Source organism: Gossypium arboreum, chromosome 5, assembly GCF_025698485.1.
Source record: "Gossypium arboreum isolate Shixiya-1 chromosome 5, ASM2569848v2, whole genome shotgun sequence".
NCBI lineage: Eukaryota > Viridiplantae > Streptophyta > Magnoliopsida > Malvales > Malvaceae > Gossypium > Gossypium arboreum.
In genome coordinates, this window is record NC_069074.1 from 11,410,496 (window position 1) to 11,431,039 (window position 20,544).

At 36.0% G+C, this 20,544-nt stretch overlaps 3 protein-coding genes across 9 annotated transcripts; 1 reads left to right on the forward strand and 2 right to left on the reverse strand.

Annotated features, from left to right (window-relative positions):
• Window positions 1-343: 343 nt before the first annotated feature.
• On the reverse strand, window positions 344-8,932 carry LOC108453075 (protein PHYTOCHROME-DEPENDENT LATE-FLOWERING). 2 transcript variants are annotated; one of them, XM_053027745.1, is made up of 12 exons: window positions 8,170-8,932; window positions 7,615-7,693; window positions 7,436-7,500; window positions 7,280-7,348; window positions 6,200-6,280; window positions 5,648-5,809; window positions 5,462-5,560; window positions 4,041-5,380; window positions 3,511-3,713; window positions 3,245-3,402; window positions 2,590-2,628; window positions 344-2,493 (listed from the first exon to the last, which is right to left on the reverse strand). In XM_053027745.1, exons 1-12 carry the CDS (start codon window positions 8,296-8,298, stop codon window positions 865-867), a joined length of 4,053 nt encoding a protein of 1,350 aa, XP_052883705.1. In that variant the 5' UTR covers window positions 8,299-8,932; the 3' UTR covers window positions 344-864. The 2 variants fall into 2 exon arrangements, with proteins under 2 accessions (XP_052883705.1, XP_052883704.1); XM_053027744.1 differs by having other exon boundaries at window positions 3,493-3,713.
• A 2,823-nt stretch (window positions 8,933-11,755) lies between these two features.
• On the forward strand, window positions 11,756-14,463 carry LOC108452986 (protein FLUORESCENT IN BLUE LIGHT, chloroplastic-like). Of its 5 annotated transcripts, none has more exons than XM_053029078.1 (5): window positions 11,756-11,918; window positions 12,217-12,380; window positions 12,724-12,904; window positions 13,343-13,663; window positions 14,065-14,463. In XM_053029078.1, the coding sequence occupies exons 1-5, from the start codon at window positions 11,834-11,836 to the stop codon at window positions 14,265-14,267; spliced, it is 954 nt and encodes a 317-aa protein (XP_052885038.1). In that variant the 5' UTR covers window positions 11,756-11,833; the 3' UTR covers window positions 14,268-14,463. The 5 variants fall into 5 exon arrangements, with proteins under 5 accessions (XP_052885038.1, XP_052885039.1, XP_017606324.1 ...); XM_053029079.1 differs by having other exon boundaries at window positions 11,758-11,918; window positions 12,220-12,380; XM_017750835.2 differs by having other exon boundaries at window positions 11,761-11,918; window positions 12,742-12,904.
• A 496-nt stretch (window positions 14,464-14,959) lies between these two features.
• Window positions 14,960-20,356, reverse strand: LOC108452985 (oligouridylate-binding protein 1B-like). Of its 2 annotated transcripts, XM_017750834.2 has the most exons (13): window positions 20,041-20,350; window positions 18,589-18,650; window positions 18,107-18,209; window positions 17,873-17,949; window positions 17,735-17,796; window positions 17,542-17,629; window positions 17,272-17,347; window positions 17,146-17,176; window positions 16,711-16,830; window positions 16,470-16,555; window positions 15,883-16,059; window positions 15,298-15,532; window positions 14,960-15,200 (listed from the first exon to the last, which is right to left on the reverse strand). In XM_017750834.2, exons 1-13 carry the CDS (start codon window positions 20,140-20,142, stop codon window positions 15,190-15,192), a joined length of 1,230 nt encoding a protein of 409 aa, XP_017606323.1. In that variant the 5' UTR covers window positions 20,143-20,350; the 3' UTR covers window positions 14,960-15,189. The 2 variants fall into 2 exon arrangements, with proteins under 2 accessions (XP_017606323.1, XP_017606321.1); XM_017750832.2 differs by having other exon boundaries at window positions 14,960-15,532; window positions 20,041-20,356.
• Between the last annotated feature and the right edge of the window lie 188 nt (window positions 20,357-20,544).

Genomic DNA, 20,544 nt, shown 5'->3' on the forward strand with positions numbered 1-20,544 from the left:
ATGTACTAAAAAAGTAGACGAGAGTTTAAGACAAGTAGTCTGTGAAATCCAAATGTTTTGCAAGAAGCAGAAACTTTTTTTAGGCTTTTAGCATTAGATATGGCAACTTTCATATTGTCACCATGAATTTTTCTTAAACTAGAAGCAGAAACTAGATTCTGAATAAAAACATTTGCGTTAGATCACCTGCGCTTGTACTTCTAAAGCTAGAAACATCTTTGTTAGCTCATGGCTTTGCTAAAAAACCTGGCATTAGCATACTATTGTTTCCGTTTCCATACTGAACCAATGCAAGACATTAGTTCACCATGGTTTGGAGGTGACTCATGCTCTTAATGGTAGATTTGTTAAAAAACAAGAAGCTAATCTGTCATAAAAAGAATTGAATAAGATTCCTTGCCATTCATCTGTTCCAAGGAATGGTTCTACTTCAGGAATTGAGAAAACCGCTACTCTAAGCACTGTCGGAATATAAATGAAATGTCTACAATTTATTGTACCTGTGAAATGTACTTTTTTGAGAAGACGGGATTCAATTTCAAACACATCTTAATATAGAAAATAGACACACCAACAACTAAGCCAAGTACTCTAGTGGTACAAACTTAGTTATACATATACCAAAACTTGGAAATTCTAGGATTTTAGATGGGGAAACTGCACACCATTGTAAACCGTTTGGTAATGAATTGGCACCATGGCAGCTCAAGTATTGGCTTTCAAACTTATCAAAAATTAACCGAACTGCTTTCACCAACTGATGCTGAACTGTCTGCAAAATTAGCTTTACAGGTTCTTCCACTGGGGATAGCTTGAAGCAGAGGGGCTCTAGAGTTAGTATAAGATGATAGTGCAGAGAACATGTTATGTATTCCCAACAGAGTTGCTTTTATTCCCACCTAGCTCCATAGGAGAATTTGTGATGCTACTGACGGAGCCAAGGGTCTGAGAGCTCAATTGGGGGCTAGCTGGACAGCCCTCTGGGTTACAAGCATTTAGTGCATGAATAGCACCTGAGCTCAGTTGGGGACTCATGGGAGTCCTTTGATTCATTTGTTGTGGGCTGGCCTGTTGCTGGGCCTGCAGTTGCTGAGGTTGCTGGGCCTGCAGTTGCTGAGGTTGCTGGTTCAATTGTGAAATTCCAATGGGTGATGGTGAGCCTACCTGTGAAGGTGAAACGACAGCCTGTAGTGGTGAAGTTGTTTCTTGCTGCTGCTGCTGCTGCTGTGGCTGCTGCTGTTGTAACTGCTGCTGCTGCAGCTGTTGTTGCTGATGATGCAACTGCTGCTGCAACTGCAACTGCTGCTGTTGTTGTTGCTGCTGCTGCTGCTGCTGCTGCAAGTGCAACTGCTGCTGTTGTTGCTGCTGCTGCTGCAATTGCAACTGCTGCTGCTGCTGCTGCTGCTGCTGCTGTTGCTGCTGGTTCATGTAAAGGTGGTTCATCCCAGGCATCATTTTTGGAGGACCCATGGACCCCATAGGATTCCTTTGCATCGAACTAATGTTACCCTGGTTCAGATTTTGGCCCAGCATAGAAAGACTAGCAGAACCTGGATGCATCTGTCTGGGTCCGGACATTCCAGCTATGCTTGATTGAGGACCACCTAACATGTTTCCTCGACCCATCCTAAATTTTGAAATCAGAGCAGCTTGAGACGATAGTGCTCCAGACCGAAACTGCTGGGTTAACGCATTGGTAATATTTGCACCTTGAAGATTAATTGGATTTTGACCCACATTTCCCATGCCAGAAATACCTGTCATTGGAGCTGATATTCCTGTTCCACTCATTCCCCTCACACCTCCAATACCAGTGGCATTGCCTATGCTCCCAGGCCTGACCATGTTTCCCATACCTACAGCTGCACTTATCCCCATCATTTTCCTCTGCATTTGCTGCTGCTGCTGTGGTTGCTGCTGCTGCTGTTGCAATTGCCGCTGCTGCTGCTGCTGTTGCATCATCTGAAGTTGGAGAGCTGAAGATTTGTTGACCATTTGATTGTTGAACTGCATGTTTGAATTCTGCCCAATGGCATTCAAGTGTGAGAGAGGATTTGATCCAAGCATTATTGGTGATCTCTGGAACTGCTGATGCTGTTGTTGAAGCAAGGAGTGTTGACTTTGCTGCTGCTGTTGTGGTTGTTGTGGCTGTTGCTGTGGTGGTTGTGGATCTAGTTGCGATGGTCTTGCAGGCATTGAAGCCCCAGACAGAAGTCCTTGAGACATCTGTAAGGCCTGAGGGTTTCCAGGAGGTAACATCCTTGTGTTTCCTAGAGCACTCGAAGATGGATTTATAGACATATTGTTACTGCTATTCTGCTTTGCCACTTCATTGGCTGCCTGACCTGCAACATTTTCGGCATACTGCTGCATATCGGATGCAGAATTGTTGGGAAATGTTACAGTAGAATTTGGTTGACTGCTCGAGGCAAGCACACCTGTTGGTTTTGCCTGAACATCATCTTCCACAAGGTGATGTCCTTCACGCACCATCTGCATGAACAAGTTCAAATAAAATGGAAGCAAAATCATAATTGTAACCTAAAAAATCTCAAACCCTGAATATCAAAGACTGTTCAGCTAACATACCAGTGAACAGAACTGTGCTGCAAGCAAGTCTGCCATGTGCTGTTACAGGATTTAATGAGGTGAACATGTCAGAACAACAATGAACTCACTCTTGCATGGATAAGAAAAGTAGAAGATATAAAGGTTTAATTGTACAAACTTCAAAATGCAGTGTAGCAGATGTTCATAGTATTGTTATGATTATCCCTTTAGCTTAATATTAAAATACCAGCCTAAGAGAAACATTCTATAGAAAACAAGGCATAACTGACAGTCCTTGTCTTCTCAACATAGTTAAAATCCGCATCGGAGTTTAAACAGAACACAACGTAGGCTCCAAAAGGGAACATGAGTCAAAAAGAACATGGTGCGGAATATCTAAATTCACAGGAAAGTGAAGTTAGATTTGTTGACGGTTAGACCCTGATAATCTCCAGGATGAGCAAATGAAAACTAACAATAAGTTGAATGAGCACCAAAGATAATATGTTTTCAAGACACCAGTAAGCACCCAGAAGCACCACAATCAAAATTTAGGAGGTGAGTGTAGAAAGAGGGAAAAACTAGCAAAAAACTCAAATAAATTACTGGCAGAGATTTGCTTTTACCACCCAGGGCCAGACAGTTTTTAATTGTCTAAAAGGCATATTCATCTTTCAGCAACAAGTAAACTCACAGTATTGGGAAGCGTAGGAAGATGAGGAATATGATCCTCTACACTAAGAATATCACCATCATCTATGTATCCATAAAACATTGCTATGGTCCCATCAGTTGGTTTCTCAGACATAATCATTCTAGTTCTTGCCCTAGGAACTAGAGAAACGAGATTCCCTGTTAAAGCAGAGCAAAGTTAAAAGCAAGGGAAATGAACTGTAAATATTTTTGAAGGACCAGAACCTGACAACTAGCAAGAAAACAAACCTTGAACAACACGCTCACCCTGCACAAAATTCAAGATTCTTGTCTTATAGGTATTCACACTGCCACCAAAAAGTGATTTTGATAATGGCTTCGACTCGTCTTTGAAATCCTCGTTACTGGAAAAATTGCTTAGAAAGGTTGATACTAGTTGAGGAGAATGTGTGCTGGGTTTCCGGACATGATACTCATCAGCCTTGTTCTTTTTTCTGTTGAGTTGACACCTGCAATTGGAACCGTAACATGAATAAAGCCGTCTATACAACTTTTAACAGCAAATGTCAAGACATGAATTTTAGTTCTTGAAAACAACGAACAACATAACCAAGCAGGTGCCTACTTTCATGTTATGGAATTCACTGTCCAGCAGGACAAATTAAAAAAAGCAAGTAGAGCAAGTTTCATATAAAGAAGAGGTAGCACTAGCCTGCTGTAAAGTTTGAAAGGATGATGCTAACACTATATACAGCATGGAAACACAAACTTACTTTTTCCAAGGCTAGAAATCAATCAAAAAACTCCAATGGATAAATAATTCATTGGCATCATACCTCATAGTTACAATTTCAATCTTTGAGAACCTTTCAAGCACTGATTGATCAGCCGAAGGTGGGGTTCCAACAGAAGGACTGCTTGCGTTTAATGGAACACTAATATTGCTAACACTTGCAGGAGATCCAACCGTATTGATTGCAGGGGTCTTAGGGAGGGAATTAGATCTTCGCTTAGCAACAGCTTGAGCCTGGTGCTGCCGTTGCATAGAATCATTTGCACTTGAAGTCAGAGATGGGGTACCTCCAACAGCAGGTACTGAGTTAACAGCTCCCTTCTCCTTTACAGTTGCTCCAAGGGAAGTGGTTGCCGCAACAGGTCCAAAGTGAGGTCCTACAGGACCACCTAAAAATTCCCCAGATTTTGCTGATAACGGAGACTGAGGCAAAGCCCCACCTGATAAACGTGGACTTTGCACTGATTTCCTTTTCTGGAACTGTTCTTCTTTTCTCGCATCTTTCTCAACATGCTGATTAATATTGTTCCAAGGTGTTTGAGAGAAACCAGGTCTTGCAAATCCATGGAATGATCTTGGTTGAAGCCTCTGCTGTGGGTCCAAATGGTTTGCATCAGCTTCCCGGTTGAGCTCAGAGCCATCCAACTTGTCAGTAGGATCAAATGGCTCTTCCTTGGCACTGTATCTCAATGCTTGCTGTCCTGCAGCAAATGGCATTGCACCAGCCTCCTGATTCAAAACCCCTTCAAAAACCTGCTGAGGATACTTCTGCATGCCCGCATTTGCATACTGAATTCCTCTAGCCATTGATTGCTGGGGAAGTAACATATTCTTCCAGCTCATATCCTGTCCATGCAGGCCATCCATATGTGTCCCAACTTGATGCTGTGGAATCCCGTCTGGTCCAACAGCATTAAGCCTAGTTCTTTTACTAAGGCCAGATAGGGGTGACATTGGACCATCTGCATTCTCCCGCTTCCCAAGAAAAGAAGCACCAGAGTTTATGCTGTCAGCATATGACATTGGCATGTCCTGCCCAACAGGGGAGGCAGCTGATGCACTGACAACAGAGCTAGATCCATGATCCTGCATGCTTCTAGAATTCATAAGCCCCATTGGATACCTTGGTGACTGAGATGACATGGGAAGTGCAGAAACAGAGGAATCTTGCACAAAACTTTTAGGCCTTAATGCCAAAATATTGCTTGAACCAATATTTTGAGGAATCAGATTTTCCTGTTGTAGCATCAAACTCCCTGAAACAATTCCAGCCTCTCTCAACCTGCCAACCTTCTTGGCATTGAACTTACTAGTAGAGGTGACTGTAACTTCTGGAGTTTGCCTCAATCTCTTTCTCCGCAAACTACATGAAGCAAGGTCAAGCTGCAATTCGGTAATGGTTAAGAAAGACACAAATGGATGCTCAAAGTAGAAGAAATACACATTACTTTCTGAACTTATTACCTTAGTTGGAACAGGGTTAGTACAGAGTCTGTCCAGTTTGGGGGTAGGATCTAAACAAAGTTGTGGTTGCAAAGCTTTCAATATCCGAGACTCCGCTTCCTGCAGTCAAAAAGGATTAAATGCATAAATTCTTTGCAACATGTAAAGCAGCCAACTTCGAAATAAGGGAAAGCTGTCTGTATGTACCATTAAATCACCATATGTCCATGAATTATCTGAGCTCAATGGAATATCCTTCACTACATTCTCCAAAGACATCTTAAGGCACACTTTATTGATGATAGGGGATCCATCAATAGGTGGGGTGTTAGGTCCTTGTTGAGGTGTAACTTTCCGGTAATCACGCACCTTAAAAAGAAAAAAAACATAAATTTTAAATATGATTACATTAAATTCCCAATATCTATGATCTAATAGTTACAGATGGCAAGTATTTAAATAAGCACAAACCAATACACCCAAAGCTCTCTCTCAGGTACACCAACAAACAAGTCAAAAGTTAATTGAGCACAAACTAACAAAGGTGGGAAACTAGATAGAGAAGGGAAAAAAAAAACAGTAGAGATGGTGATCTTGTGAGTAATTTGTGAGAACAATCTTTGTCACAGACTGCACTATCGGCAGTTTAGGTGAGTGAGACTTGCTTTTGTACGTGTTAAGATATGTAGTAACTGGAAGGAAGTGGCACAGATTCAATGGATGGCCTAGAATATGAAGTACGACAAATTTATAACTCACCTCACATACAAGCATTCCATCAACATATTTGCAAGGTATATCATCCAAAATATCTCCTGGCAATCGGCCAGATTCAATTGCCTACAAGCACATTCAGAAACAATTGAGAGAACTTGAAAGTAGAGCTTCTGGTTAGAGGAAAAATTTTGGTAAAAGCAAATTGGAGTAATAATAACAGTGCAGTTTCAAGGAAATATCAAGTAATAGCCCCATTAAATTAAGACAAAATTCTTCCTAAACCCCCAATGATTTCATTTCTCAAACCAAGTTCTGAGAGATGGGTGGGTTAACTCAACCAACAAACAAATCAAAATCACAAAGATTCGATTTGGATGTCACTTTTACTACTTGCTTTTTGTCTTTTCCTTTTAACTTAGGTATCGGTAAAAAAATTAAAAGTAAATAGTAAAAAGCAAAATCATAATTGACTAGACATGAATAAATGGCTAAAATGTAGCAAAATTTCCATCATGCTTAAAAAATCGAAAAGACCATGGTTTCTGCATCAATGAAAGTCCTTTTTCCCCCTAAAAATATATTGTTCTGGTGGATAAGAAGAATTTTTTTCAAAATATCAAAATTAAGAAACAAGCAAACTTAACATTTTTCGAAGGTCAATTTCTCCTATCTTTTGAAGAATACTTATGAATGAGTGAATCCCAGGCAAAATAGCTGAGGGTTAAGTCAGGTTGCCAGGCAACAAAGAACCATGGCCAGGTATCTTTGAACAATGCTTCCTCAGATCATTAAAACACGAACATGGTCACAGGACAAACCACTAGTCACCCACCATTTACAGAAAATTGATGCAAAGAATGAACTATAACATGGAAAACGGAGATCATGCTACCCCACCCACCAAGGCTCAATGAAGGTAAGACAAATTTCTTTGCCAACCACATCAAAGACCTTTGTTGATCAAACCATGTAAATTGAAGATTTCTCCGATGTGGACTCAAACATATTTGATTAAAAGACCCCAACTTACAACAACATAGGAAAAACAATGAAGATGAAAGATAATTTCAAATAGACAGAAACTGAAAACTGAAAAATATATACATTCCATTAAACACTTACTGAGAAGAGAGTTTCAGAGGACCTATCATATGGATGCTTTGGAGCATCTGGAACGGTATGCAAAGCCTCCTGAAAATTCAACAATTGCTTTAACTTAAAGTGACTTGCAAGGTAGAAACAAAAGAATCTGTCATTTTAGCAAACAAAAGATAGAACCTCTTGGGGCTTTCCGATAGAATAGCCATCTGGGTAAAGATTCAAGGTGAAGGAAATCTCATGATCTGCAAAAACAAGGAAGAACAAACAAACCAACGCACAATTCAAACATTATCAACTATCTGGAGGGCAGAAAATGAAAACAAAACCCAAACTACTTTTGAGGTTTTGAGTCTAACCTGCAGGAACACGAACCGTTTCATCAGAATTAATTGATTGAAACACCCCAGGAACACGCTCAACGCCTTCAACATCACCCTAGACAGATCAACACAAAAAAATCCATATAATCAGACAATATCACAAAAAAGAAAAGAAAAGAAACTAATTTATTTTCTCTATTCCTCCTCTAATTGTGGGATGTGAATCAAACTAAGAAATTATACTAAAATCAGAGCTTATACCAATTATTAAGAAAATTAAGAAAAAAAAATTAAAACTATACAAACCTTAACTACAGTACCTATTTTATTAAACACTTCAGCAATTCAATATATCCCTAGCTTCTACTTCGATCACCAACCAATAAGTAAAAATCTAGTTATACAGAATAAAAGTACAATTATAATGATTGTATTTTTTAAAAAAGTGAAAGTGGTAGCAGCAGCAGGATCTGTTCAGCGAAACAAAGAAACAGACGCGGAATTATCCTTCCATCAAGATTTCTCCTTTTTAACAATAGTTTATTTTTCTATCAACAACGTAAAGAGCCAATGGGTAAATATAGAAATTACCTGGAGCTTTCTAGGCCGTGAGCTCTCTTTAGAATTCTCGGAGACAACATCAACTGAAGCCTCCGATTGAAGACAAGGCTTAGACTTGTACCTAGTACCGGTTTTTGAAACCTTAAACGAAACACCCATGTAAAAACTATTATCTACTATATCAGAATTAAACCATGAGAAAATTGACCTTCAAAGGGTTTTTGTTTGGATCAAGAGAAAATTAGGAAAATATTGAGACTTCACACAATTGGGAGCCCAGATTGCGTTTTTCAGTAAATATTCGAGAAAAAAAAATATTAACAAATTCGTAAAAAGTAAAACTTGATGGGTGTTAATGAAATACTATAAGGACGTGTTTGGATGAGAAAAAAACCAAGGAACTTAAAGGAAGACAATTTTTGGGGGAAAAAGAAAGAAAGAAAAAACCCAAAGTGAAACAAATGTTAATAAGTTCTCCTGATGCGACCAAACAGTTTCGAAACTCAGAATCCTTTCTGAGAATCCCAACTTAGAAACTGTGTTAAAAAGAGCAATTGGATTTTATGGGAAAGACAAAGAGATAGACCTTGGTCCGCTTCTGACTTATACCCGAACAAACGACCCGATTTTACATGAATTTTTCATACTCAAGCCCAACCCTTTTCAATAATATTGATTTTAGTTCAAATGGATGGAGAAGAAATTCATTCTACTACTTTCCATCACTTGTGGATAATTTTATTTCTATCTTAGTTTCGATAAATTACATATTTTTTATACTAGAGCTTTTATCTTACGCATATACGTCATATGTCGTAGCTCAAAATTTATGGTTATTGTGCACAGAATAATTTATAAAGGTCAACTTATTAAATTGACTCATTTGACCTACATAAATTGATTTAATTCATAAAATTCGTAGAGAAATTTTAGTATAAATTCTAAAAGAATAAAATTGTGTAGAGTTTAATTTTTTTAATTGTAAATAGACTCCAATCTTATACCATTGATTTTGGAGAGTTCAACTATAAATAGAGATTTTTCTATTCTTTGTTACTTCTCGATTAGAGTTTGCTTTCTCTATATTTCAGTGCCTTAGAAAAATTCTATGAGGATCCTCATTTTATAATAGCTAGGCTAACTTAGGCACATTTGAAGCGAATGGACGTCTAAGACCGCATGGATTGCGAGATAAAAGGTCTAGTCTCATTACATATACATGTGGAAATCATATATTTAGAATAAAATCATATTACTTTTAATTTGATTTTTTATTTTAACATTATACATATTTCATATATTATTATGATTAATTATTTTTAAACTATATATTTCATTATTTATTATATGTTATTCTTTTAAACACGCATCTATCTTCTAAATTTATTATTTTTACATACATATCGTGTGCTAAGATTTCATAAAATTTAAAATTTTAATTAAAATATATAAAATTAATCATAAAATTCTAATTTTTTAAATAGTTAAAAACTTGTTTCATCTTTCTTTGAATTCATTTTTTAATGATAGATCATTTTACCCTTTTGATATAAGTAAGAGGAAATTTTACTTCAACTCATTCGAACCACGTCTTTTTATATTGGCAACAATGCTCATGCAATTTTAAATAAATTTGTTTACATTACAGTTTTTTAACACTTAGTACTTCTCATTTTAAACATTTATTTTCACATTAAAGTAAATTACTATTCTATTCCTTGCCTTTTTAAATTATATTAGATAATTTATTTTAAGCATAACTTAATTATTATATGTATATTACAAATTTATATGACTTTTTTCAATTAATCTTTCTCGTAATATTTTTCATAATAAACTTCTTTTTATTACTTTTAATTATAATAATTTTTCATAAAATTTAAAATTAAAACTATATCACACATTGGAAGTTAATTCAATTAGGCACTTTATTTATATTTTAAAATAATGTGAGATTTTTAGGGTTTAGAAAAAATTATTTGTGATAAAATAATTAATTCTTCATAATTGTATAAATTATAATTGAAGTAATTAATAATCAATGTTGCAAATATATAATTTAAGAAGTTATCAGATTCTACAATTTCATGAAAACTTTTTTTTTGAAAATGAAAACATATTTTTATTTCACCATAAAATTACATACACTATTTATTGCAAATATATTATTAATTTCTGTTTTCTTGATATCAAACCTAAACATTTTAAAATAAAAAATTAATTAAGTCTATAACTCAATATTAACCCGTGCGCCGGTATGCAATAAATTACTGATATAATTACAATAATAAAAATTTTCATATTTCATAATTGTATAAATTAAAATTAATAATTAATGTTGCAAACGTAATTTATGCATATAATTTAAGTTATTATCAAATTCTACCATTTCATGAAAACATATTATTTAATTTGCCATAAAATTACATACATTGTTTATTGTAATTATATTATTAGTTTTTGCTTTGTTTTTATATATATATATATATAATTACAAGAGGAAGTGCTACTAGCACAATTCAAACTCGACCACACTTGGAGTAGTGAACAACTTACTTATAAAGCCAACATACGGGGTTCATTAATTTTGTTTTCTCAAAATCAAATTTAAACATTTTAAAATAAAACTTAATTAAGTCTAAAACTCAATATCAACCCGCACATGGATATGCAATAAATTAGTAATATAATTACAATAATAAATTTTATTCATATTATCTATAAATTTTATTTAAAATATTAATATATTTTAATTAAACATAAATTAATTGGTGGATATGTGTATACAATAAATTAGTAATATATTTGCAATAAGTAATTGATAATTCAAATTTCATATCATCTCTATTTTCATCTTATACTGTTAAATTTGGTTTCTTAAATTAGTAATACTCTATTTGCATTATACCAATTGACCATCAGCTTGAGGGAATTGATACTTTACAAACATGCCACCAGATTTTGCAGACCACGTCAAATGTATCAATAACACAGGTATGTATGTATGTATGTATTTATGCCTTGCCTTTGCTCATCTTATACATCAAACTGCACTTGTCTATAAAAGAGCATGCAAACAAGACATTGAAAAGCATCTTAGATGTTGTGCACCATCTCTGCGATTGCAATATCCATGCTAGACTGATATTTGCTATTTTACTCGGTTCCATATAGTAAAAGTCACCAAGTTCTTGTTCTTTGATGTTAGTCAAAATCTGATTCGATACAGTTATAATAGAAGGCACTCAAGAAGAGAATTGCACTTGAAATTGCGGCGAGATATAGGAGGCTTGTGTTATAGTATGATGTAAGAACAAGAACTTAAAAGTTGGTACCCGGAAAACTCAATGTGAGCATCAAGAAGCTTCTAAAAGGGAAGAACATATATGGTATTGAGTGATTCCAGGCTTTTGTTGGAACAAGGTTTTGGAGCTAACAATAAAAAAGGGTATTATATTACAGGGCCGCCACCTGATTTGAGCTTCTCGAAATTTGAGTACATTGGAATTTGGTTTAATGGTCTGTTTTGCTCCTGTTTTATTATTGGAGATTTTATTTATCCGCTGATTAATCAGAATTATAATAAATGACATGAGTGTTATTTTTATAAAATTCTAAGGTCATATATGTCCTCCGCTGCTCATACCATATAAAAAACTTCGCTTTGGGGAAAATCGAACTTTTATCCAAAGCAATGGCAAAGATAATCCATTTCTCTTGCTTCCTCACTCGCCCATGCTCCCTTCCATCTCCACTCTTCGGCAGAACCCAATTTCCTGGTCAGTAATCACTTCATCTTCTCATTTTTGTTTTACTCTTCTTTGCTTTTTAATGTAAGCTTTGGGTTTCTTTTTCATTTAGCAATATGCTCTTCGTTCATGTATTTATCCCCCCAAAAAACTGAATTTTGATGCAAAACTGGATATAAATGTGAGGTTTTGAAATGGGTATTTGAAGAATGATTAAATAAGGGATGGAGAAGTTTCAAACAATGACTCAAATGACTTATAGAATTGAGTTAATGGTGGAGTGAACTGTGGTTATATAATAATCTTTTAGCATCTTTTGTATGTAAAGTAGGAAACTTTGGACAACCCTTTGAAGATGTTAATGGAGCAGTTGAGACTCATCATCTGTTGCGAGAAAGGGGTAAACAGTCCTTGCTATGCTGCCAAATGCCAGAGGGAAAGAGGCTCTTGGAGCGGATTTCATCACATTATGATGAGTTAAATGCACTTGAGGTATGATGGTGAGTCCTCTGGACAGCTTTATTTGCTATTATTATTTCTGATCCTGGTTATTTGATATGATTCTAGCAAAGTCCAAGCAGTTAGCTTCTTATTTTAAGTTTATTTGATATGATTCTAAGAATCTAAGCTACGCGATCACCTTTAGGCTAGTGAATATATATATTGTTTGGACATGATAAGATTTATAGAATGCTTAAATTTCAATATTTGTAGTTCAAGATAGATCCCTATGTCTAAACTACTTGTATTTTGGCCATTTATGGTGTATCAAATCACTCGTTGAAAATTAACATGATTTTCTCCTTTTTCACTCAACTGTTCTAATGGATTGAAGTTGATGATGCTGGGACAGGGAGGATTTTGGTTAAGAGTTCCGGTGACAGCATTTCTTGCCGCCAACATTTTGATAATTACTGCTCCAATGAAAGCCCTGGCAGAAACTTGTGAAGCTGATAACTCCTTTTTCAACATGCCTTTACTGCTATTTGTAGCCCTTATTGGTGCCACAGTTGGAGGTGTCTTTTTACCTTTGGTTCTGGTCCATAATGGCATGCTACTTTGTGTGCTTTTCAAATGAACGTACAGCAATTCAAATACAGCCAGCTATTGATATTTTTCGTTGTTCAAACTGTATTTGATGTGCTTGAAGAAATTGTTATCCTAAAATACCTAGAACTGGATTGATCCCAACATATCCTGCAAAGAGATTTTAAATGGCCGATTTAAAATGTTAGAGAACTTGTCTCGTGCAGAAGCCCAGAAATAAGATAGCTGTTTTCAGTTGGGAATACCAATTTGAAATGTGACCGAAACATCTAACTACACAATTTCCGCTTTTAAACACAGGAATCTATTCTGAGCAGTCTATATAACTAATGAAAATGAACTTTCAATGCCTTGTTTTACATTATCTTGGATTTTTTTTGTTTTTGATCATCCACTTTGCACCTCAGGATTGCTTGCACGGCAGAGGAAAGGGGAGCTGCAGCGAGTGAATGAGCAGCTGCGCCAGATCAATGCTGCTCTAAGAAGGCAGGCTAAGATAGAGTCATATGCTCCCAGCCTGAGTTATGCTCCCATCGGTGGTAGAATATCAGAAAAGGAAGTAATTGTCGACCCAAGAAAGGAAGAGTTGATTTCTCGACTGAAGAGCGGGAAGAACTTTTTAAGAAATCAAGAACTTGAAAAGGCTTTTCTGGAGTTTAAGACAGCACTGGAGCTTGCTACGAGTCTAAAAGATCCTATCGAGGAGAAGAAGGCTGCCAGGGGTTTAGGTCTGTATCTTCTCCATTTATTTGCCTGTCTAGTCTCTATTCCTAATTTAGTATGGTAAAATGCTTATGGTTTGAGCCAAACCAAGTGGCTAAATAGAGATAAGGATTATGATACCTTGTGGAATTCCCTTGGATCTGTGTGCATCAATCTACTCAGAGAAGTGACTTCATTATGAATCTTATATTTGGTATCAATGGAAATCCCATGTCACTTTTTTGTACCAAGTGGCAGTGCTAAAGCATAAAGCGATGAATCGTAAAGCCCTTAAAACTTGTACCAGCTAATTAATTTATGTGTTTCTTTCTGGGGAGTGATGCAAAAAACTTCTTTTCTTATAGCTGGGATCCCTTTCCATGAAGGGTAGCAGAAACTTTTAACAGTTAAATTTGATTGATTTCAGGTGCCTCGTTGCAAAGGCAAGGCAAATATCAAGAAGCCATTAAATACCACTCAATGGTTTTAGCAATATCTGATCGAGAAGGAGAAGACTCTGGAAATACAGAAGCTTATGGAGCAATTGCTGACTGCTACACCGAGCTAGGAGACCTTGAGAAAGCAGGGATTTTCTATGACAAATATATTGCTAGGTTGGAAACAGACTAATGAAGCTGCATAATCCACCAGTTCTACCACCTTTTAATGTATTTCTAAATAATTATAGAGACTATAGACAGCTTGCTGACATCCCCTTTTCTCCCATCTTAGCATTACTGTTGTTAGTTGCTAAGTGCAGTCTCTCAGACACTGAAATTGATTTTGTTGGATAATGCATTGTAACTCATGTTTCTTCCAAAGAGAATACCCATTTCACTTTCCCCTTTTTGTTTCCTCCAATCTTCATCCCTGTTTGCTCGGATTCTGAATTTTTTAATGATTATTTGATTAAATCATGCATATAGGGCATTACAGCTGGAATGCTTCCTTTACTTAATGCAACAGAAAATGCCCGTCAATTTGTCAATCCCCGCCCCGTTGGTGCCCCATCAGCTCTGAAATGTTCGAGTGCAATGATGACATATGAGTCTCCTGACTGCGTGTGTATATCTTACGCAAGTTTTATCTTGTTCCTTGGAGATTTTAGTTCAACTTGTGTCTGGTTTTTCGATCAATCTGTACTGTATTGATTAAATTTTGCATTATAATTAATCTAACTTTTTACAACTACAATTAAAACAAACTCAAACAACGCATCGTAAAACTTTAGTCTTCAGCACCTAACATTGCCCAAGATGAAAAAGTTTAAATTCCAAACAATATGTCGAGAAAAGAAGAAATACTAAATACGTAGCAGTAGATTCCAGAGAAAGCTATAAATATGCTTTATATATATCCAATGAAACAGTCCGTACCGTATCAAACATATAGGAGAGAATACATTAAAAAGCTTTCCTAGCCGTGTTTAAAACTCAATAAAATCTCAAAACATAAGTAAAGATGGATACAATAGGCAACCATATGCTATAGATAAAAGCAGGATGCAGCTTCACTGCTAAAAAAAAGCCTCCTAAATCTTATGCTTAAGAACTCAAATAAAACCTGCAAATGCAGGAAATAAGGATATTATCACACAAACTCTATCTTTATTACTGATAGTACAATAGCTGCTGGGCAGCAGCAACATTCTGGAACCCACCATCATATATAGCCTGGCTTGCTCCAGCAGCACCCACTCCCATTGCTGCTTGCTTCAGAGGATGCTGTCCCTGAGGGTGCATTAGAGCATGAACGCCACCCATTTTGCTCATGGCAAGTTGCCTTTCATAAGCTAATAGGTCAATCGCTGAAAGGCCCGGTAAAGGTGCAGCTGCAGGTGGGGGAAGTGGGTTTGAACTTGTCCCCGGTGGTGTAGGCTTGCTGCCCCAAGAGCACTTAAGAAACAAATTCAACATGTCAATTTCTCAGTATCCCAGGACCAAAGTTTTTTATTTTAAGTGGAAGTCACCAAAATAACTATTCGTAGACGCACAAGATTTTTCTTACCTTTTTTTTTCATATTTGAAAGTAATAGACAAGCAAGATTGTATCCAAAGAACATCGACCATCCAGAACAGTCATCCAACTCATTTTAGGAGATTTAAAGGTCAATAATGCTAAAGAACATACTAAATTATGCACATAATTTCCAAAATATCCTCCAAAAACTTCAAATATACATAGTGTTACATATGTACATTTCTCAAAACAGTATCCAAATTCTGAGTAAAAACAGAGAACAAACCTTAATTTGCTTGCCACATAAAAATGACTGAGTGTTCCCCATCTGAATAGCCAAAGCTGCCCCAGCATGAGTACTGTATCTCACAAAGCCAAAGCTTTTGTCACGCTGGACCCGAACCTCCTCAATCACCCCAGCACCAAGAGCATGGAAGTGACGGTGGAGTTCAAGTTGGGTGACCTGCAGGAATAAAAAGCAATTGTTTAATTGGACAACCTAAAATGTTCATTTAAAGAATGATTCTCAGAGCACAAGTCCAACTCTCCAATATACTTCATTACAAGATGGGGGTTCTAGGGGTCCATATATCAAAGAGACTTCAAGATCATACCGTCATAGGTTGTGATGCTTGCATTGTTAGGTAAAAAACCAAATATTCTTTTTATTTAGCTGAGTTTCAAAAAGACATGTAGAAATTTATTTATGTATTCTACATGTATAGAAAATGAGATTTCCTAAAAGTGTCAAAAAGGCCCATTTTACTTGTTCTATGTAAAGTAAGCTCACATAATGCTTGGTAACACCCATTTTGACACCAATTTCCATGTGCAAAATAATAATTAGAAGAGCTGTTGCATATAGTTACTTGCCTCTGGAGCAAGATTGCCCACATAAACAGTAGTATATTGAGGATTATTCTCGGGAGCCTCATTATTGGTGGTCTCTTTACCATCCTCTGCATGTCAAGGTAACAGATGTAAGTTTATTTCCCATTTGGCACAAATTTGAAGATCCATAAAAGGTAAAACAAAAATACTAATAATTTGAGTTATTGAACAAAGTAGCTATTGATGTGAATGTTTTTAGAGAATCTTGCTACAACAAACATACCTGATGAACCATTGGTAAGTTCAACGACACTTTTTGCATCAGAGCTTTGCTTGTCATCATTGCTACCAGCACCTTTTGTTGCCCAGTTACAACGGATCTGCCGACTGCCAAGCCACTTTCCTAGAAAAATAGATCAAAAGCACATTTGAATTTTTACTGCAATTTGAATAACAGCAATCCATGCAAGTGATCATTTGTCTAAAAAGTAGAACTAAATACAATTATTCCAACTCCGCCAAAATATTCTAATGAATCAATACTCTACATAGAGATTTTACAGGAAAAAAAATTTCATGAAAGAATAAGAGGGAAGAGAAAAGGGAAGACTTTTTGCACAAGAACTTCAGCAACATATTAAGAACACTCTAAGGCATAAAAGATATAAAATAAAAGTTTTGAAGCTAACGGCTTTATTTGATGAGGCAAAAATCTTACCACTTAAGTCATTAATTGCGCTTTGTGCATCCTGAACAAAGGGGAAAAAAAGGTCAATAACAATAGACAAAACAATATTATAACGAAAGAGAAAGGGACAACAGAACCTTAACCAAGGAACAGTACCTGCTGACTGCGGAATGAAACAAACCCAAATCCTCTTGAACGCCCAGTTTTCTGATCCCACATAACCCTCGCATCCCTGAATCAGTTAAGACATCAAATTTGTTAATTCTAACACTAATATATCACTACTGTAAGCAACACAAAAACATTAATCAAGTTTTACTAATAAATTTGACCATACTTATAGCTTAGGCATTCACTTTTAATAAGTTAGATTCGTGGCAATGTGTTTATTTAAATCAAGATCAAAAAGAAAAAAAACACACTTACGAACAACTGTGATAGACAGAAAAGCATGCATACAGCATTGCATCAGTAACCTCAGGACTGAGATCCCCAACAAAAATGTTAAAATGGCCTGCACCAATTTTGATAGTACCAAAAAGTATAATTAGGAAAATCAAAATTCAGTGCATTGTGAATATTCTTGAGCAAAATTTTCTAAACAAGATAATGTGAAAACCTGATGTATCCTCTCTCTGACCACTAGCATATGCCCAATTGACCTTGATAGGCTGTCCAAATCTGCAGATTACAGGATAGGATGTCAAAGCAGACTCAAAACAAAGTAAAGAGGAAAACATTAAAAGTTAATGCTTACAGATGCCTTCCATTTAGAGACAATATAGCGAGAGCAGCTGATCGACGATCAAAGTAGTGGACGAATCCGTATGATGACTGTTCCAGTAGGAGGAGAAAGAAAATTTGTCAATTATTTGACAACAGTATGTGAATGGAAAAGGGAGATAAAGTCAAGAAAACCATTGCACAATTAGTGCACCCTCATAGCTACATAAAGGGAAAAAAAGAAGAGGGAAAATCTTGAAAATAATACCTTTTCCTTTCTGATAAGCTTGCAACCTTCAACAGGACCAGTACTTGCAAAAACCTCTTGGAGTAGTGGTTCAGTCACTTGTGAATGGATGTTTCCCACATACCTGCAGTTTCTCAAAAATAAAAAACTAAAAGTTAAAGAAAAAACAGAAAAAAGAAGAGACAAATAAAACTATATAAGTAACTTTCTAAGTTGTTAAAAAGATGCAAGAACATGCAAGCATCTATCACATTCCAAAAACCATTTAACTATCAATTAAAAGAGCCATTAGCTTAGAATTTTGCACGGAAGGTCATAGCAACGTATCCAATCAGCAGACTCATGAAGGAAAGTGTCTCTAATTCATGCGGTTATAAGCACAGAAGTGACTAGGATAGGTGCTTAAGCAAGAAGGGGAAAGAAGCGACTCACAATATACAAACAAAACAAAATGGAGAAAGGGGAAAAAGAAGTAAAAAAAAAAAATCTAGGCAAACACTCACACACTGCGGCAAGTACTTGGATCAAAACCAGGAGGCAGATTTCCACTTGGGATTGGCTCTATCTGCAGAATAGAAAAGTGAAAAATAAAAAAGAGGGGAAAAGAAGAAACGATGTACAAAAAAGTCAGGTCCCACTCAACTCAATTCTAAAGCCTCCTTATCCAGGAAAAAGGATGAGTTTTTGAAGAAATCCAATAGTCAACCTAAAAGAACAAACAAGATGCTAACTACAACCATCACAAATGTGAGCATCACTTCTCCTACTTTGACAACACTTTCCACTTGAAAAGACAACAGACTTTCTTGCTTTTACTATTATCACATTTTCCCCCTTCATTTTTTCAGTGCCGATTGGAAAAAAAATATTTCAGCCTCATCTAAATAAGACATACTTCAGCAGAACAATAGTCTGCAGATCAGACCAAATTCAAGGGTAATGCAGTCCAAAGTTCCTTGAACTCCCTCCTCCAAAGTGATAAACAAATCTATATTTTTCTGCATGATTCAAACAGAATGGACTGTTGGACATGTAACTCAGAAAGTATGCAAATACATCGAAAGCACCATAGACTTTATAAATTAGCTTCATACTGTTATATTTCAGCACTATAAACCTAAAAATTGCCAGAACAAAATGCAGGAATCACGCCTTAAACTCCAATACTCAAACAAGAGACAGATAAACTGCACCTTTTTTTATATAATATTTACAAACTAGAATAAAGATATATAAAAATATAAACATGACATGGACAAAAAGACTAATTGACTGTGCATGTGTACCAGAGAGATGGCAACTAAACATTATCCAAACAAAATCATTTCTCAACATTTGCAAAACAAAATGAAGATTAAGATTAGCAGTAAACTAAATAAAACCAAAGAAGTGAGAACCACAAGTAAATGAAAAAGACAACACAACAGAGAACCTAGTAGCTTTCCCATTAAACTTCGTATAAGAGAAATAACAACATTTGAACTTCAAGCAAACGAAAATGTAAAATATTCAGAATCAAAACAATCTTTTATCAAAATTCAAACCAAAAACAATGAGCTTCACTCTATACAAGAAGCATGTTAAAGTCACAGGCTTTCTCATTTCTGGAAACCAAATCCAGAAACGTCTCCCACCAAAAATCAAGAAAATAACTTTTGTTTTTGAAAATCATATTCAAATCGCGAAATAGGAGCAAGGTCCATCGAATTCAAGCAAAGTTGATAGTAAAAGCTTAGCTTTCAAAGGTCAAACATCACAGCATTAAATATAAAAACTAACCCAATCTCCACCAATTCAAAAACAAGAAACCAAACACGAACCCGAAGATCCAAACACGATTTCGAAAAAAAGAAAAACAGATATTCCTGAAAACCGGATCAAAAACTAGCAGATACTTAATGAAAAGAGAAATTGACGAAAAATCAAAGAGATGAGGTAAAAAAATAGTAAAAAACCTGTGGAGGAGCTAAGATGCCAGGGTGATAGAGAGACTGTTGTTGGAGGAGAGCTTGTTGCATCAGGGCTTGTTGCTGTTGCTTCAGCCTCAGGTGCTGCATTTTTCCTCGGCGATTTTCAAGGAAAAACAAATCTGTATGTTTGGTATGCGAGGAAATAACCCCTTTTTATTCTCTTCTTCTCCTCTGCTAGGGTTCGAAGTGTAAGGGGACCTCGAGAAAAGGAAAAAAAAAATAAAAGAGGAAGAAACAAAAAAGCCTCTAAAGAGAGAAAATGAGTGGATCCGAGAAAAGTATTTATAGCGGGATTATGATTGAGTGGGAAAATTAGAAATTTACCTTCTTATTGTTTATTGTAAACAAATCGTAAAGTTACACGTGCACATTAATTTATGACAGGTTATTTTATGTACGAAGAAAAATACAAAATCCATGTCCAATAGGTAGGCAATAAGGGCTTAGCTTCGGCCCAATAGGCCACACGTTACAAGTCGACTGATAGCG

Bases quoted from the DNA above. Each gene is read 5' to 3' on its own strand.
- LOC108453075 (XM_053027744.1), bottom strand. From the start codon at position 8,298: ATGGGTGTTTCGTTTAAGGTTTCAAAAACCGGTACTAGGTACAAGTCT. The intron at 7,501-7,614 runs GTTAGACTCAAA...TTGTTTTTGCAG, and splicing joins AACGGTTCGTGTTCCTGCAG to ATCATGAGATTTCCTTCACC. The intron at 2,629-3,244 runs GTGAGTTTACTT...ATCCTGTAACAG, and splicing joins TTCCTACGCTTCCCAATACT to CACATGGCAGACTTGCTTGC.
- LOC108452986 (XM_053029078.1), top strand. From the start codon at position 11,834: ATGGCAAAGATAATCCATTTCTCTTGCTTCCTCACTCGCCCATGCTCC. The intron at 11,919-12,216 runs GTCAGTAATCAC...TTGTATGTAAAG, and splicing joins CGGCAGAACCCAATTTCCTG to TAGGAAACTTTGGACAACCC. The intron at 12,381-12,723 runs GTATGATGGTGA...AATGGATTGAAG, and splicing joins ATGAGTTAAATGCACTTGAG to TTGATGATGCTGGGACAGGG.
- LOC108452985 (XM_017750832.2), bottom strand. From the start codon at position 20,142: ATGCAGCACCTGAGGCTGAAGCAACAGCAACAAGCCCTGATGCAACAA. The intron at 18,210-18,588 runs GTGAGTGTTTGC...GAGAAACTGCAG, and splicing joins CCAAGTACTTGCCGCAGTGT to GTATGTGGGAAACATCCATT. The intron at 15,533-15,882 runs GTTTGTTCTCTG...TTGTTTCTTAAG, and splicing joins TATGTGGCAAGCAAATTAAG to TGCTCTTGGGGCAGCAAGCC.